Source organism: Neoarius graeffei, chromosome 4, assembly GCF_027579695.1.
Source record: "Neoarius graeffei isolate fNeoGra1 chromosome 4, fNeoGra1.pri, whole genome shotgun sequence".
Taxonomy (NCBI): Eukaryota; Metazoa; Chordata; class Actinopteri; order Siluriformes; family Ariidae; genus Neoarius; species Neoarius graeffei.
The window spans coordinates 111,833,258-111,851,763 of NC_083572.1; the positions used below are offsets into that span (position 1 = coordinate 111,833,258).

Sequence of the window (18,506 nt, forward strand, 5' to 3'; positions counted from 1 at the left end):
CTAAACGTTTGTGGTAACTGTTGATCAGTCCTGCACACCGGCTTGGAGGAATTTTAGCCCGTTCCTCCGTACAGAACAGCTTCAACTCTGGGATGTTGGTGGGTTTCCTCACATGAACTGCTCGCTTCAGGTCCTTCCACAACATTTCCATTGGATTAAGGTCAGGACTTTGACTTGGCCATTCCAAAACATTAACTTTATCCCTCTTTAACCATTCTTTGGTAGAACAACTTGTGTGCTTAGGGTCGTTGTCTTGCTGCATGATCCACCTTCTCTTGAGATTCAGTTCATGGACAGATGTCCTGACATTTTCCTTTAGAATTCGCTGGTATAATTCAGAATTCATTGTTCCATCAATGATGGCAAGCCGTCCTGGCCCAGATGCAGCAAAACAGGCCCAAACCATGATACTACCACCGCCATGTTTCACAGATGGGATAAGGTTCTTATGCTGGAATGCAGTGTTTTCCTTTCTCCAAACATAACGCTTCTCATTTAAATCAAAACATTCTATTTTGGTCTCATCCATCCACAAAACATTTTTCCAAAAGCCTTCTGGCTTGTCCACCTGATCTTTAGCAAACTGCAGATGAGCAGCAATGTTCTTTTTGGAGAGCAGTGGCTTTCTCCTTGCAACCCTGCCATGCACACCATTGTTGTTGTGTTTTCCTGATGGTGGACTCATGAACATTAACATTAGCCAATGTGGGAGAGGCCTTCAGTTGCTTAGAAGTTACCCTGGGGTCCTTTGTGACCTTGCCGACTATTACATGCCTTGCTCTTGGAGTGATCTTTGTTGGCCGACCACTCCTGGGGAGGGTAACAATGGTCTTGAATTTCCTCCATTTATATACAAGCTGTCTGACTGTGGATTGGTGGAGTCCAAACTCTTTAGAGATGGTTTTATAACCTTTTCCAGCCTGATGAGCATCAACAACACTTTTTCTGAGGTCCTCAGAAATCTCCTTTGTTCGTGCCATGATACACTTCCACAAACACGTGTTGTGAAGATCAGACTTTGATAGATCCCTGTTCTTTAAATAAAACAGGGTGCCCACTCACACCTGATTGTCATCCCACTGATTGAAAACACCTGACTCTAATTTCACCTTCAAATTAACTGCTAATCCTAGAGGTTCACATACTTTTGGCACTGACAGATATGTAATATTGGATCATTTTCCTCAATAAATAAATGACCAAGTATAATATTTTTGTCTCATTTGTTTAACTGGGTTCTCTTTATCTACTTTTAGGACTTGTGTGAAAATCTGATGATGTTTTAGGTCATATTTATGCAGAAATATAGAAAATTCTAAAGGGTTCACAAACTTTCATGCACCACTGTACATACAGGACACTTTTTCCATGGAATAAAAACGTGTTCTATTTCATTAATTTGGATTGATAGCATGGGGCGGCACAGTGGTTGTAGTGGTTAGCACTGTCGCCTCACAGCAACAAGGTCCTGGGTTTGAGCCCAGCGGCTGGCGAGGGCCTTTTTGTGTGGAGTTTGCATGTGTCTGTGTGGGTTTCCTTCGGGTGCTCTGGTTTCCCCGACAGCCCAAAGACATGCAGGTTAGGCTAATTGGTGGCTCTAAATTGAGTCCGAATGGTTGTTTGTCTCTGTGTCAGCCCTGCAATGATCCGGTGACTTGTCCAGGGTGTACCCCACTTCTCACCCATAGTCAGCTTGGATAAGCTCCAGCTCACCTGTGACACTGGACAGGATAAGCAGTTATGGATAATGGATGGGTGGGTTTGATAGCATGCAATATTGTTAGCATATTGCTTATCCTACATGTATTACATCACTCTACCCAATAGAGAATGAGTGCTGAATATGGTTTATGATATTGCACGGTTGTCAAGACAACATGACATCACATGTCAGAGATGTAAAACTTCTGTGCTAGCGAGTGACTGTGACAATTTGTAAACAAGCAATGCATGGCTACCAGGTTTGCTTTGTTAAATATGGAAGAATTTTGAAAGAGAAAGACGTGTTGAACACCCAAAAGGAATGTAGTATAATAATAGGCTTTTTTCATGGTCTGTCAGATATATTCTATTCAGTCCCTTATCTTCGACTCGTTCAGTATCGTGCTCGCTGAATGGAATATATCTGATAGACCACGAAACAAAGCCAGACAATATTTACCTCCGCCAAGGAGGTTATGTTTTTGGTAGCGTTGGTTTGTTTGTGGTTTGTCTGTTAGCAACATTACGGAAAAAGTTATGAACGGATTGCTCTGAATTTTTTTTCCAGAGGTGTGACTGGGCACAAATAACACTCCATTAAATTTTGGTGGTGATCCGGATCACCTTCTGGATCCTGGATTTTTTTAAAGGATTCTTGGCGGGGGCAGCACGGTGGTGTAGTGGTTAGCGCTGTCACCTCACAGCAAGAAGGTCCTGGGTTCGAGCCCCGTGGCCGGCGAGGGCCTTTCTGTGTGGAGTTTGCATGTTCTCCCCGTGTCCGCGTGGGTTTCCTCCGGGTGCTCCGGTTTCCCCCACAGTCCAAAGACATGCAGGTTAGGTTAACTGGTGACTCTAAATTGAGCGTAGGTGTGAATGTGAATGGTTGTCTGTGTCTATGTGTCAGCCCTGTGATGACCTGGCGACTTGTCCAGGGTGAACCCCGCCTTTCGCCCGTAGTCAGCTGGGATAGGCTCCAGCTCGCCTGCGACCCTGTAGAACAGGATAAAGCGGCTACAGATAATGAGATGAGATAATGAGATGAGATGAGATAATGAGATGAGATGAGATAATGAGATGTTTTCAGTGCTGTACTGTCCTTCTCAAAATGTTGCTTCGTCATTGTACCACATTTTGGTATGCAAATGAGCCGGAAGGTTCGATTAAAATGTAAGTCATCGAGTTTTCCAAGCAATATTTCTCTGAAAATATTTAGCAACAGGGAAATTTTGTCGCTGAAATTACCCACATCAAGATAAAAATAAAATGAAATTAAATAATAATTAAAAAAAAAAAGCTGAAGAGCTTCCATATCCACTCTCCCCTCTTACTGAGGAATAATGGTACGGTCCGACTCCACTCGGGGAAGAGAGAGCGCATGCGCGCAGTGACGCGGCTTGTTGAGTCCCAACATGGCGGCCGCTTTGCGCGTCAGTGTGTGAGCCTCCACAGAGCGCGGCTGAGGAGCGGATGGCGCCGGGGATGTGATGGAGGCTGGGGAGAGACCGAGAAGGCGGATGATCAGGGCGTGTAAGCGCTCGGAGGGAGGCGGAGGCCGCGGCCCGGTCCTGCGCTCTGTGAGCTCCGGGAATGTCCGCGTTCACAGCGACGCCATGGAGGAAGGAGAGCGAGAGGGAGGAGAAGAAGAGGAGGAGGAGGAGGGAAGCGGCCGGCTGGAGCAGAAGGTGTCGGCGCCGCGGTACAGCCTGGTGCGGGAGGTGGGCCGCGGCAGCTACGGCGTGGTGTACGAGGCGGTGGCGCGGAGCTCCGGCACTGTGGTGGCCGTTAAGAAGCTGCGCTGCGACGCGCCCGAGAACGTGGAGCTGGCGCTGGCGGAGTTCTGGGCGCTGACCAGCCTGGAGAAGCGGCATGAGAACGTGGTGCAGCTGGAGGAGTGCGTGCTGCAGAGGAACGGCATGGCGCAGAAGATGAGCCACGGCAATAAGCGCTCCAGGCAGTACCTGCGCCTGGTGGAGACCTCGCTCAAAGGTCAGCAGCACCGCCCACAAACTCTGTCTGTCTGTCTGTCCCCTGCTGTATTCTGTCCTGTATGTTATGCAACAGTTTCGGAAACGGGGCGGGGCTAATACGAACACCAGCCTTGACCCGGAAGTGCATCGTGATTCCTCTTTACTGTTCGTTTATTTATTTTAAATCTCACGCTTGGAGTTCCTCATTTAGCAAATCCTGTGATGAAGCAGCAGTTAAAGCCTCAAAGGAAGCTTCAAAAACTCGTCCTGGGCTAGAACTCTAACCTCTAACAGCAGCTTTAATATTTATCGTTATCGTTTCTATAGTAACGGATCGTTTCCAGGGACAGGGGCGTGTTCTTAAAGGTACAGTAGTCCATTTTAAAATGTGTGTGTGTGTGTGTGTGTGTCCTACTCCTTTTCCACCAAATCAGTTCCAGGTCTGGTGCTGGTTCACAACTCGTTCAACTTGCGAGACAGCTGAGAACCAGTTTGCTTTTCCATAGCTCGGGGTGCTATGTGGAGCCACGTCATTACGTCGCTGTATACGTCATTACGTCACTGTATACGTCAGTAACGTCACTGCGTTTGCATAAACCTTGGCGCGAACATTGTAACAATAATAATAATGGATGGCTTAGCGTTTGTACAGCTGCTGCTTCTCGTCGCTTAAAAATGGCGATCTTTCGCGGCCTTGTTATTGTTGTTGGTCTTAACAACTCCGACCCCCCGGCTGACGTAAGCGGTTCTTTCCTCTGGCCCAGCAGAGAGTTGGTGCTAGCCTGGAACCGGTTTTTCTGGCCCCAGAGCCAGTTCTTTGTCAGTGGAAACAGAAAACCCGGTTCCAAACTAAGCACTGGCCCCGAACCAGCCCTGGAACTGCTCTGGTGGAAAAAAGAACCTGCAGCTACACTACCGTTCAAAAGTTTGGGGTCACTTTGAAATGTCCTTATTTTTGAAAGAAAAGCACTGTTCTTTTCAACGAAGATCACTTTAAACTAATCAGAAATCCACTCTATACATTGCTAATGTGCTAAATGACTATTCTAGCTGCAAATGTCTGGTTTTTGGTGCAATATCTCCATAGGTGTATAGAGGCCCATTTCCAGCAACTCTCACTCCAGTGTTCTAATGGTACAATGTGTTTGCTCATTGCCTCAGAAGGCTAATGGATGATTAGAAAACCCTTGTACAATCATGTTAGCACAGCTGAAAACAGTTGAGCTCTTTAGAGAAGCTATAAAACTGACCTTCCTTTGAGCAGATTGAGTTTCTGGAGCATCACATTTGTGGGGTCGATTAAATGCTCAAAATGGCCAGAAAAATGTCTCGACTATATTTTCTATTCATTTTACAACTTATGGTGGGAAATAAAAGTGTGACTTTTCATGGAAAACACAAAATTGTCTGGGTGACCCCAAACTTTTGAACGGTAGTGTATAACATACCCCTTTTCCACCAAATCAGTTCCAGTGCTGGCGCTGGTGCACAACTCGTTCAACTTGCGAGCCAGCTGAGAACCAGTTTGCGTTTTCATAACTCGGGGTGCTAAGAGGAGCCACGCCATTTATGTCGCTGTATACAACAGTTACGTCGCTGTGTTTGTATAAACCTTGGCGTGAAGATTGAAGCAACAACAGTAATAATGGATAGGGCTGTGCTCACAGCTTGCGATACTCAGATCATGCACGATTTTCAGGGGTACGATACGACATCGTTTACTCACTTGAAAATCCCATATATGACACATTTCATGCATATCTCCCGGTTCTGTAGCAGGTTGTCATCAATTTTCACTTGATTTAAAGCATGTTTCATGCCAGAAATCGACGGAAATTCATGCTTGCAACGTGTTCCAACCAAAAACGTTTTTATTTACAAATGGTGCTTCCAGTTACTCAGGGCATGCACACTAGAAGTTAGGCGCTCTGCTTCAGTGCGCTCTGCTACAGACGCTGCAAGCCGCTAATTACGTCTCCATGGCCTCGTCTCAAGACTCATTGATTGAATAATTTTGGTGCCAAACGTACTCGCGCCCTCTGCTTACAATACATTTAAAGACATCGTTTAACTTGATATATCGTGATATATATGGTAAGATATCGTGAGCAACTGATGACAACTTAAAAACAAACAAAAATTTTCCACGTTTTTCCTGTGACTGAAGAACGACCCTACTGACGATGAGAATTCGACATCGCACCAAATTACCAGCAAACCGTCGCATGTTTCTGAGAATGACGATCGCATCTTTACGGTGTCCTGTGGAAGAAACTGCTCTGTCGAGTGGCGCAGGTTTAAACCTGCAAACCGCTGATTTGATTCAGCGAGCGAATCGGAGTTTCTTCAGCTACTTGAAGTTAGTTTATAGGAGTCAAATGAGAAATCCAGTCAAAAACTTGACTTTAAAAATGCGGTTCACTTTAAATCTCGAACGATCCATCATGGACATGTTTGATCAACTTTATTCCTAATGAAACATGGGGATAAACCACTGGGGGATAAACATCTGGATACCGGATCACTACTTCTACCGTTCTCTTTCTCTCTGTGCCCAGGTGTTCGGCTTTCATGTGATCTCTCTCTCTCTCTCTCTCTCTCTGAGATTCTCCTTAACGCCAAGAATGATTTGAATGTTTGTCGGATTAATTAAAACAGAATTATTACTTTTTTAAACTGTGTGTGTGGTTTGACCAGGAATCCTGTCTGATATTTTGAGTCACTTGAAGAAATCAGGACCAAGTCCGTCTCCGATAGTGTTGCTTTTATTTATAAATAAATTGATATTTAAATCTACTGACCAAACATAGAAACAGTAAAATGTAAAGAGTAAATTAAAACTGAGTGTTAAATGCTCGTGCTGGAACTTCTTGTTAATTTTATTTTTGTTTTTTACTTTAAAAAGTGGACGTGTCATAACAGCGTCCCGTAAACCTTCTGTTCTTTCATCATGCGTTAATCGACCGTCCGGTACGAATCTGGATCGCTGTTATCATCTGAATATGCTGAAAGTCCGGCGTCGTTATGCCGCGCCCCTGATAACTGTTCCTGTGTCGGCAGGTGAGCGTGTGCTGTCGAGTCCCGAGGAGCCGTGCTACCTGTGGTTCGTGATGGAGTTCTGTGAGGGAGGCGATCTGAACCACTTCGTGCTGTCCCGGCAGCCCGACCCTCACACCAACGCCAGCTTCATGCAGCAGCTGAGCAGCGCCGTGGCCTTCCTACACCAGAACAACATCGTACACCGAGACCTGAAGCCGGACAACATCCTGATCTCGGAGCGTTCGGGAGCGCCGGTGCTGAAGGTGGCCGACTTTGGGCTGAGTAAAGTGTGCGCGGGACTAACGTCCGGCTCCCGAGGCTGCGCCGACACGGAGGACAAAAACAAACACGGCGTCAACGTCAACAAGTTCTGGCTGTCATCGGCGTGCGGGTCGGACTTCTACATGGCGCCCGAGGTGTGGGAGGGGCACTACACGGCCAAGGCGGACATCTTCGCCCTGGGCATCATCATCTGGGCCATGATCGAGCGGATCACCTTCATCGACGGCGAGTCGAAGCGCGAGCAGCTTGGGACGTACGTACGCCAGGGCGCTGACATTGTACCCGTTGGCGAGGCGCTGCTCGAGAACCCCAAGATGGTTCTGAGCATCCCACAGCGGCGCCGCTCGCACATGTCCTCCGCTCTCCGCAAACTCCTGCAGGACATGCTCGCGGTGAACCCGCAGGACCGACCCGACGCTCAGGAGCTCCACAGCAGAATCACGCGCGTCATCTGTGCTGGATGAACTCGCACACTTTTTTTCTTTCTTTCTCTTTCTCTCTCTCACACACGCGCGCGCGCACACACACACACACACAGGTATGTCTTCAGAAATCTGTGTTTTTGTTCTCATGTCTCTTGAATGTTCGTTGATTTGCTTGCTGGGATCCAGTTTGTCTTCAGTGTTAAAAAATATTCTCCATGTATTTTGTATTAGTCTGATTCGGGGCGGGGCTGCTTATGTACTCGGTTTGTGATGTCACAGTTCAGTCACGCCCAGTATTCAAATTACAAGGAAAGAACAATCGTGTTTTCAACTTTTTAACTCCAGTTGTGGAATCTGCATGCTAAGCTAGCTCGCTGTTTAACTTGGCTAAGATTAGCAGTGAGTCCATGACGGTTGTCATGGCAACATTGAAGCGAATTCCTAATTGTTTGCCTCAATAAATCTGTGAGAAAATGAGGAGGAGCGATGGGCGGGAGTTTACTTGCAGTTAGCCGTGGAAACAGCTGGGAGGAGGGGCATGAGCCCGGTTCCTATTTGCATATTCATGGGTTGTAGATATTTTTATTGAGGATGAAGATGTGGAGGTGTTCAGGAAGGAGTTACAGTTCTCGAACATGAGCTCTGGGTGTTTGTACTCGTACACCCGTGTGTGTGTGTGTGTGTGTTTTTGTCTAATGGGGCCGAGGTGTTGTGCAACTGATCCCGTTTATCTCTCGCTTCCCTGCACTCGTCTGCCTCTCGGTACTAATGAGAAGGTTCCAGTTGCCCCCCCCCCCCCACACACACACACACACGCTCTGCTGTCGCAGGAACAAACTGGTCAGTCCTGATCTTTCACGCCATTTTAAAGAACTTTATTCTGTTGCTTGTGTTCTCGGGCTCCTGATGTGATGCTCAGAGTTTTGTTGCCTGGAAACATAAACAAGTACAAAGTGGAAAAAAGAAACAACTTCTATTTTCATGGTTTAAAGCCCAGAGGGACAGACAGGCAGACGGGTAGGGAGGCAGACGGGTAGGGAGGCAGACGGGTGGAGAGGCAGACGGTTAGGGAGGCAGACGGGTGGAGAGGCAGACGGTTAGGGAGGCAGACGGGTAGGGAGGCAGACGGGTGGAGAGGCAGACGGGTAGGGAGGCAGACGGGTGGAGAGGCAGACGGGTGGAGAGGCAGACGGTTAGGGAGGCAGACGGGTGGAGAGGCAGACGGTTAGGGAGGCAGACGGGTGGAGAGGCAGACGGTTAGGGAGGCAGACGGGTGGAGAGGCAGACGGTTACGGAGGCAGACGGGTGGAGAGGCAGACGGTTAGGGAGGCAGACGGGTGGAGAGGCAGACGGTTAGGGAGGCAGACGGGTGGAGAGGCAGACGGTTAGGGAGGCAGACGGGTGGAGAGGCAGACGGTTAGGGAGGCAGACGGGTGGAGAGGCAGACGGTTAGGGAGGCAGACGGGTGGAGAGGCAGACGGTTAGGGAGGCAGACGGGTGGAGAGGCAGACGGTTAGGGAGGCAGACGGGTGGAGAGGCAGACGGTTAGGGAGGCAGACGGGTGGAGAGGCAGACGGGTAGGGAGGCAGACGGGTGGAGAGGCAGACGGGTAGGGAGGCAGACGGGTGGAGAGGCAGACGGGTAGGGAGGCAGACGGGTGGAGAGGCAGACGGGTAGGGAGGCAGACGGGTGGAGAGGCAGACGGGTAGGGAGGCAGACGGGTGGAGAGGCAGACGGGTAGGGAGGCAGACGGGTGGAGAGGCAGACGGGTAGGGAGGCAGACGGGTGGAGAGGCAACGGGTAGGGAGGCAGACGGGTGGAGAGGCAGACGGGTAGGGAGGCAGACGGGTGGAGAGGCAGACGGGTAGGGAGGCAGACGGGTAGGGAGGCAGACGGGTGGAGAGGCAGACGGGTAGGGAGGCAGACGGGTGGAGAGGCAGACGGGTAGGGAGGCAGACGGGTAGGGAGGCAGACGGGTGGAGAGGCAGACGGGTAGGGAGGCAGACGGGTAGGGAGGCAGACGGGTAGGGAGGCAGACGGGTGGAGAGGCAGACGGGTAGGGAGGCAGACGGGTGGAGAGGCAGACGGGTGGAGAGGCAGACGGGTGGAGAGGCAGACGGGTAGGGAGGCAGACGGGTGGAGAGGCAGACGGGTGGAGAGTGAGTGCAGTAAGCCGCGTTACTGCTGTTAATGACTCTGCACATTCTACAGCTCCGTGTGTGTGTGTGTGTGTGTGTGTGTGTGTCCGTGTGCTGATGTAATCATATTCTGAATGGACTTTAATCTGATTGGACAGCAATCACAGCACGACAGCAGGGATTTTACAGCACTGACACTGTTAAAGGGAAACTGCAGTGTTTTTCAGGTGTGTGTGTGTGTGTGTGTGTGTGTGTGTGTGCGTGCGTGCGTGCGTGCAGAGAAATGTGATAATTCCCATCCATATTCTAATCTCTCACCGTCCCGATGCAGTGGAGAGACGGGACAGAAACCCGCGTGTGATTTATTAACCCTGGTGTGTTTGTGTCTCCAGGCTGCTGTTCTTCAGGACCCCGTGTTTGTGAGCGGGCGTGTCACAGACGACCCGCTGCAGACTCCTGAGGACTCCTGCGCTCTCCTCTGCTGCTTTGGGTTTTATCTCTTTATTTGCACAGTGTTCTGTAGAAGCCAAAGGTTGCTAGTGTTGTTCCCCGTCTGCTGTCGGAGCTTCTGATCTCAAACACAGCTGAATGTTTTGGGGTTTTTAATCTTTTGTTTGTTTTCTTTCCCCTTCACACACTTCACACCTTGCCGTTTCTGTGCCTTGCATCCCAACTCCTTCGGACCTGATCATTTTCACACACAGTTACACAAAGGAGAATGTTCCGGATCATTACTTCATTTAATCTCATAACAGTGTTCGCTTTTGTAGTAAAAACTGACCTCTCGGTGTTACCATGGTTACTTCAGTTTGCCTTCAGTGTCCACTCCGGTTAGCGGTCTCCTGCGTTACCCACGGTGCTGTGCTGGTGATGATTTAGTCTTCACTTTGTCTCTGTGTAATAGAGAAGCCTGTTTCCACCATAATAATAATAATGAGGAGGGTTCTCATAATTACTGAGGAACTCATTATAATAATCTCAATATGACAGCATCTTATTATTGAGGTCTTATCTCATTATAACTGAAGTCCTAGAGATTCGATCTCATCGTTATAACGGAGTACCTCAATTACTTGCGGTCCCTTAATTATGACTTGCCATCTCATAACTGAGTATCTCGACTTGCTATCTCACAATTACTTACTCCGTTATCATTATGAGATACTATCTCAATTATAACCGGGTATCTCATTATGACTTAAGACCTCAGTTATAAGCTACTAAGTTATGAGATACTGTCTCATAATGATAACTGAGTAGGTCATAATGAGAGTCAATTATGACTGCAGTTATTATGAGAAGACCTCAATTATAAGATACTCTGTCAATTACGGCCTCAGCTATGAGACAGTATCTCGTAATTGATTTTGTATGTCATTATGACTTGGTATCTAATGGTCATCTCATAATTAAAGCTTCGTCATAATTGAGATACTATCTCATTTACTGCTTAGTATATTTTATATATATTATTTTTTTAAAATGGTGTAAACAGGCTTGTATAACTTGAAGAGTGATGCGGCGGTGCTTTAGCTCTCTCCCTCCTCGTCTGTACAGTCTACTCAAACAGCTCAGCTTCTGAAACTTCAGCTTTCATGCTCATAACGCTATCTCATGGCTCACTAACTCGCCCAATATCTGTCGTAATGCTGCATCGTGTAGCTGCGTTGCATTCTGGGACTTTGAGTCCTTCAACGTCTCCATTATCTCTACACTGGACCTCTGGTTTATAAAACATTAAAACAGTTGAGTGAGGAAAGAAAATGTGTTTTTTTTTTTTTTTTGGACCCAACGGTGAAACCTGACATGTTTGAGAACGGACCCCCCCACCCCCCCCGGTCACTGCACCCAGCTGCTAACATCTCGCAGGAAAAACCGAAGTAAAGTTAACGCCAGAAATATTCAATACTGACGCATTAAATGTGAAACAGGGCGGAGTTTAACTGTAATGAAAACGCTGGACATGAGACAAAGTACAGAGCCCCATAAGAGTCATGGTAAGGATCGCAGTGGCTTTTTGGTTTGTTTGTCTTTCTTTCTTTCTTTCTTTCTTTCTTTCTTTCTTTCTTTCTTTCTTTCTTTCTTTCTTTCTTTCTTTCTTCTAAAATGGCTACTTTTGCGCATGTCTTACTTTGAGGAAATGGAAAAAGTAGCTAAATGCTCCCCAACATGACCCTTAGGGGGCGCTGTAACATTAAACCTGAGCAGAAAAAATAAAGTGGAAAATGGCCTCTGCCTTGATGTGTAAACACACACACTTTTTTTTTTTTTTTTTTTCCCCTGCCTGCTGTCTTTTTAGGAACTTGTTCCTTAACGTTTCCCACTGAAATAATTGTTTTTTCCTCTTTTTTTTTTTCATTGCTGAACTGTGAAAATCAAACACTAGCTTTTTGTGATAGTTGTGTTATTGTTTTAACTCTGCACCTTTTAAACCATGTAAATCCAAACGCTGTGTGTGTGTGTGTGTGTGTGTGTGTGTGCGCGCTTCTACCTCGCAGTTCTTGGGTATTTAAAAATGAAAACAAACCCACTTCACGTTTTCACAGAAACGTGATTCTTGCTGACGTTTTACACACTGAAGTTAACACGCTGGTTAAGATTCCTTCCTTCCTTCCTTCCTTGTTGGTGGCTGCAGGTTGTTTGGATGCTGCTGTTGAAACTTTGATACCTCAGAGAGATTTTTGTGGGATTTTTTTCATGGCACCAAATGTGTGGTTTTTTTTTTTTTTTCTCCTCTTTCGTTTTTTAAACCTAATGAAAGAGTAAGTGTGCTGTGGGTGTGAGGGACGTGTAAATGTGTACAGCAGGGTTTTTTGAGGTGATGTTTATTTATTATTGTTTAACATTTGTGTTAAATAAACAATGTTAATCTCATCACACTGTTTTTTAGAGAAAGAGACAAACAGGAAGTGATGGTTTGTTTTTATTTTCTAGAATATTCTGTTATTTAATACACACTCATTCCTGACTCGTCATTGATTTGATTGATATTATTGGAGTATAATGATAATCAGACTTCCTCCTCTTTTTCCTGTTCTGTCGCTCTTTCTCTTAACAATTGCACTTTCCTCTTTTTTTTTCCATCTAGAGTGAATTATTCACTTTTTATTTCTTTGTGCTTGTGGCATTTTCTTCCAATAAATCATTTACATGAAAGAAAACTAATTTTGCTTCATTGAAACTGAATAATGGTTTGGAAAGACATTAAAGCGGTGGTATGTAATTGTTCTTGTCCTTCTGCTGAACACACTGAGGGTTTACTCTCTCTCTCTTTCATAAACGTAAAATACAAACAAACCTGAAGAGAAGAACCGTATACAGGAACGCTGGACCTGAAATGACAATTAGTAAGTTTAATTTGTATAGCACATTTAAACAGCATACACTGACCAAAGTGCTGTACAGAGTCAGTATTAAAAGACAAATGATCAAAAAGGAAAAAAAAATAAAATAAAACTATTATAATAATGATAAGCTGATTGTTAGGGAAAAGCCAAGGAGTAGAGATGGGTTTTTAGCCTAGATTTAAAGGCAGAGATGGAGGGAGCAGATCTGATGTCCGGTGGGAGCTGATTCCAGAGACGTGGAGCAGCAACAGAGAAAGCTCTGTCACCTCTCTGCTTCAGCCGCGAGCGAGGTACATGAAGAAGCCCTGTGTTAGAGGATCTTAGAGACCTTCGGACTGAGTGGGGCTGTAAAAGGTCATTGATGTAGGCTGGGGCCAGCCCACTGAGTGCTTTAAAAACAAATCATAAGACTTTAAATTGTATTCTGAAAAAGACTGGGAGCCAGTGCAAGGAGGCCAGAATGGGAGTGACGTGCTCACGTCTCCTGGTGCCAGTTAAAAGACGTGCAGCTGCGTTTTGGACCAGCTGTAAACGTCTAAGTGAGGTTTGAGGGAGGCCAAGATAAAGGGAATTGCAGTAATCCAATTGTGATGTGATAAAAGCATGGATGACTATTTCAAGATCATGAGATAAGAAGGATTTGAGGCGGGAAATCACTCTGAGTTGGTAAAAACTATTTTTGACCACAGTGCTAATCTGTTTGTCAAAACAGAGATCGGAGTCAAGGAAGACACCCAGGTTTCTGGCAGAGGGTGTGACATGAGGAGTGAGGTGACCTAAATCGTTCACTGTAGTGCATCTTGCCTTGGAGGGACCAAAAATAATGATTTCAGTCTTGTCACCATTTAGCTGGAGGAAGTTGTTAGCCATCCAATTTCTGATGTCTTCAAGACAAACAAGGAGAGATTGGATGGAGTCTCTAGATTTTAAGGGCAAATACAATTGAGAGTCATTTGCATAAAGGTGAAAGGAAATGTTGTGCTTTCTAATGATGTCACCAAGTGGGAGCATGTAGAGACTGAAAAGCATGGGACCCAAGAGGGACCCCTGGGGGACCCCATAGGAGACAGAGGCAGTTGATGAAGAGAAATGGCCAATGGAAACAGAGAAGGTCCTATGTTTAAGGTAGGACCTGAACCAGTGAAGAGCAGTGTCCCTGATGCCCACCTGCTGGTCTAGACGGCTGAGGAGGATGTTGTGGTCAACAGTGTCAAACGCAGCGCTAAGGTCGAGTAAAACCAAAATGGCATTATCACCAGAATCTAAAGTGAGGAGCAGATCATTAGTTACTTTAAGCAGGGCTGTTTCAGTGCTGTGAAGGGATCTGAATCCTGACTGAAAAGGTTCAAGTATGTTACGGGTGGTCAGAAAAGGAATCAACTGTGACAGGATAGCTTTTTCTAGAACTTTTGAAAAAAAAAGGGAGCTTGGAGATGGGGCGATAATTTTGCAAACATTGGGCATCGAGGTTGGGTTTTTTAAGCAGGGGTTGGACGACTGCATGCTTAAGTGTCAAATTAAGTGTCAAATTGGAATGAATTTGGATTTAAATTTTGTCTCAGGATTATAATTCTGTCACAATCCAACATTTCATGACAAATTTAGTTAGGTTTATTTGTATGAATTGGAACCGAACTGCATGAATGTTTATTTTAGTTTAAATTTAATTTTTTAATAACTAGACAGGGACACTCTAACGAGTGCAAACCCTGCCTTTTCCCTATTAAAATACATTGGGCGAAAATTTCGAAGTTCTGCCATGACCTTGACCTTTGACCTCCAAAATTTAATGGTTTCCTTCCTGGGTGATTGGCAACACGTACAAAATTTGGTCCAAATCGATCCATTGGTTCTTGAGATATCTTGCAGACACACAGACAGACAGACAGACAGACAGATACACACACACAGACTGACGCAGGTGAAAATAATAACCCCTCTGACTACTGTCGGCGGGGTTAATTATTAAAGACGCCACACTGGAGAGAAAATTAAAGCGTCAAAAAGTGTTTTTTGTTTTAAGAGAAATGTTTTTTTTTTGTCTTTGCTGTTACAGCTAATCTTTTTAAAAGCATTAGAAACAACTTTAATGATCACAAACATGATCGTAGTGCAATTATACAGTAGTTGGGTGCAAAAGTTTGTGCACCCTTCACTTGTTCTAAGTCACTTTTTATTGATTTTGAAAACAAAAATGGTTGTAAATTTACTTGAATTTGCAGCTCATTAGTGTTTACTGGTGCATTCAGACACGCCCATAAACAGATTAAACACTCAAACTCAAAGTACGAAACATCTTTCGCACACTTAACTCGTCCCTGTGAACAAGCCGTTACTATGGAAACAATGATTAGAACTAGAGCATTATAAGTAATATAAATTTGTGCTACTTTTGAGAGAATTAATCAACACCTGAGCAATCAGAGTCCAGTTAACAGAGCGCTCAGGTTTAACACTCGTGTGTGTAGTCAGTGCTCCACACAGTCATGCGTGAGGAAGAGGATTAAATGTTCTTGCAGTCAAAAAAACCCTCCACATAGTGATCCGTGTGTCTGCCGTCACTTCAGCTCAGATTTTACTCCTCATTCTGTCGCACAGCAAATTCTACACTGTGCTGTTATCATTCTATTTAATGAAACGGTACACTCAGCAGCCACTTTAATAGGAACTTCTTGTTGGTTCTAAGATCCCTGTTCTTGGCTGCAGGAGTGGAACCCAGTGTGGTGTTCGGTTGCATGCTGAGATGCTTTTCTGCTCACCGCGGTTGTAAAGAGTGATTATATGAGTTACTATATCCTTCCAATCTGTCCATTTCCCTCTGACCCTCTCTGATCAACAAGGCGTTTGTTTCCACCCACAGAACTGTCGCTCACTCACTCAGTGTTTTTTGTTTTCTGCACCATTCTGTGTAAACTCTAGAGACTGTCGTGTGAAAACCCCAGGAGGAGATCAGCAGCTTCTGAAATACCAGTTTCAAACCAGTCCATCTGGCTCAAACCAACACCCATACCACAGTGAAAGTCCCACAAAAATTGAGATCACAGTTTTTCCCATTCTGATGTTTGAACATTAACTGAAGCTCTTGATTTGTATCTGCGGGATTTGATGCGTCAAGCAATCAGCTGATTAGAGAACTGCAGAAAACAGAACAGCAAGTGGAGATGCCATTTTGTCGGCTGTTACCTACAGTACATTACCACGTGGCGTGTTCAGTGCAGCATGATTGGTTGATGTGTTTGTTCATGGTGTAAAAGCTCAGAATAATCAATCGACCTTGTGTGGGGGAAAATATTGCTTTTTTTTTTGCTGTGTAATATTTGAATATTCGCATTCTGTCTGAAAGCACTCATGACAACATTTTGTGAAAAAATATATATTGATGTGCTAATTAATCGGACCAAAACAAAAAAAACTAGGGCGGTTAATTGATTAAAATATTTGTGATCAATCACATTATTGTCTGTAGTTAACTCTTGATTAGTTGCAAATTAATTGCAATTTTTTAAATCTGTTGTACCTTAAAAGGATATTTTTAAAGTTTGCAGGAAGTGGGCGGGACACGTCAGTCCACTGGATTTTTACACCAGATGCTCAGATTATGGATTGTGAGTTCTGCCTGCTGCATTAAACTGCTTCCGTATGCAGGAAATCCAACCCAAAGTGAAATTGGACGGAGGGACATTACTGTAAATCTGACAGGAAATCATGTGCACTCAGAAAGCCTTCAAAATGTAGCTATAATGTAGCTCCTCTTAAAAGGAAAACGGTCAGAGACAAAAAATTAGCACCCTGGTATAATGATGACACTCGCACATTAAAACAGACCACTCGAAAATTGGAACGTAAATGGCATCAAACAAAATTGGTAGTGTTCAAATTGGCATGGAAGGAGAGCTTCCTGAAGTATAGAAAAGCTCTTAGTGCTGCGAGATCAACACATCTCTCCTCCCTAATAGAAGATAACAAAAATAATCCTAGATTCCTATTTAATACTGTAGCAAAATTAACCAGGAATAAGTCCACTATAGACACATGCACACCTGCAGTATGGAGTAGCAACGACTTCATGAATTTTTTTAATGACAAAATTGAGAATATCCGACAAAAAATTCAAACTACTAATTTAAGGTCAGACAATGTAAGTGACCCTGTAGTTAACAATAGAACTGTATCAGATCAGCAATTAGAATGTTTTACTCCCCTTAGAGAAACTGAATTACTTTCATTAATCTTGGCATCAAAAGCCTCAACTTGTGCACTAGATCCCTTACCTACACGTCTGTTCAAACAGATAATACCTGAAGTAACTGAACTGCTTCTAAAAATAATAAATTCTTCTCTTACGATTGGCTATGTACCCAAATCCTTTAAACTAGCAGTTATCAAACCCCTGATTAAAAAACCTGACCTTGATCCCTGTCAGCTGTCCAATTATCGGCCAATATCAAACCTCCCCTTTATCTCCAAGATCCTTGAAAAAGCTGTGGCACAGCAGTTATGCTCATATTTACATAGGAATAACATCCATGAAATGTATCAGTCAGGATTTAGACCTCATCATAGCACAGAGACAGCACTGGTTAAAGTAGTAAACGACCTACTGTTGGCGTCTGATCAGGGCTGTGTCTCGCTGCTTGTGTTGCTTGACCTTAGTGCAGCATTTGATACCATTGATCATTCCATTCTTCTGGATAGACTAGAAAATGTTGTGGGAGTTAAGGGAACGGCCCTCTCCTGGCTCAGCTCTTATTTAACTGATCGCTATCAGTATGTTGATGTAAATGGTGATTTTTCTAGACGTACTGAGGTAAAGTTTGGTGTTCCACAAGGTTCTGTCTTGGGTCCACTGCTTTTTTCTCTATATATGTTCCCTCTGGGTGATATTATTCGTAAGCATGGTATTAGTTTCCACTGTTATACTGATGACACACAGTTGTATGTTTCTGCAAAACCTGATGAGAGACACCAGCTTAATAGAATTGAGGAATGTGTTAAGGACATTAGACACTGGACGCTTATTAACTTCCTTCTGCTTAACTCTGACAAGACTGAAGTACTTGTACTCGGACCACATACAGCTAGAAGTAAGTTTTCTGATTCCACAGTGACTCTGGATGGCCTTTCTGTTTCTTCATGTGCAGCAGTAAAAGACCTCGGAGTGATTATTGACCCCAGTCTTTCATTCGAAACTCACACTGATAACATCACCCGGATAGCTTTCTTTCATCTCAGAAATATTGCTAAGATAAGAAATTTAATGTCACGACACGATGCAGAAAAACTAGTCCATGCTTTCGTTACCTCCAGGTTGGATTATTGTAATGCCTTACTGTCTGGATGTTCCAATAAGTGCATAAACAAGCTCCAGTTAGTTCAAAATGCAGCAGCAAGAGTCCTTACTAGAACTAGAAAATATGACCCCATCACCCCTGTCTTATCCACACTGCATTGGCTCCCAATCAAATTTCGTATTGATTATAAAATACTACTATTGACCTTTAAACCACTGAATGTTCTCGCACCACAGTACCTGAGTGAAGTTCTGCTCCTCTATGACCCGCCACGCCTACTTAGATCAAAAGGTGCAGGCTATCTGCTGGTACCTCG

At 44.8% G+C, this 18,506-nt stretch overlaps 1 protein-coding gene across 2 annotated transcripts; it reads left to right on the plus strand.

Annotated features, from left to right (window-relative positions):
- Positions 1–3,099: 3,099 nt before the first annotated feature.
- stk35l (serine/threonine kinase 35, like) lies at positions 3,100–12,630 on the plus strand. 2 transcript variants are annotated; one of them, XR_009654596.1, is made up of 3 exons: positions 3,100–3,687; positions 6,729–7,527; positions 9,945–12,630. XR_009654596.1 is itself a non-coding variant. In XM_060920182.1 (2 exons), the coding sequence occupies exons 1-2, from the start codon at positions 3,186–3,188 to the stop codon at positions 7,451–7,453; spliced, it is 1,227 nt and encodes a 408-aa protein (XP_060776165.1). In that variant the 5' UTR covers positions 3,100–3,185; the 3' UTR covers positions 7,454–7,891. The 2 variants fall into 2 exon arrangements, 1 of the variants encoding a protein (XP_060776165.1); XM_060920182.1 differs by lacking the exon at positions 9,945–12,630 and having other exon boundaries at positions 6,729–7,891.
- The last annotated feature ends 5,876 nt before the right edge of the window (positions 12,631–18,506 follow it).

What these genes read in the sequence shown, in the direction of transcription:
- stk35l (XM_060920182.1), top strand. Translation starts at nt 3,186, where the DNA reads ATGGAGGCTGGGGAGAGACCGAGAAGGCGGATGATCAGGGCGTGTAAG. An exon ending in GGTGGAGACCTCGCTCAAAG is followed by an intron (nt 3,688 to 6,728) that starts GTCAGCAGCACC and finishes CTGTGTCGGCAG; the next exon opens with GTGAGCGTGTGCTGTCGAGT.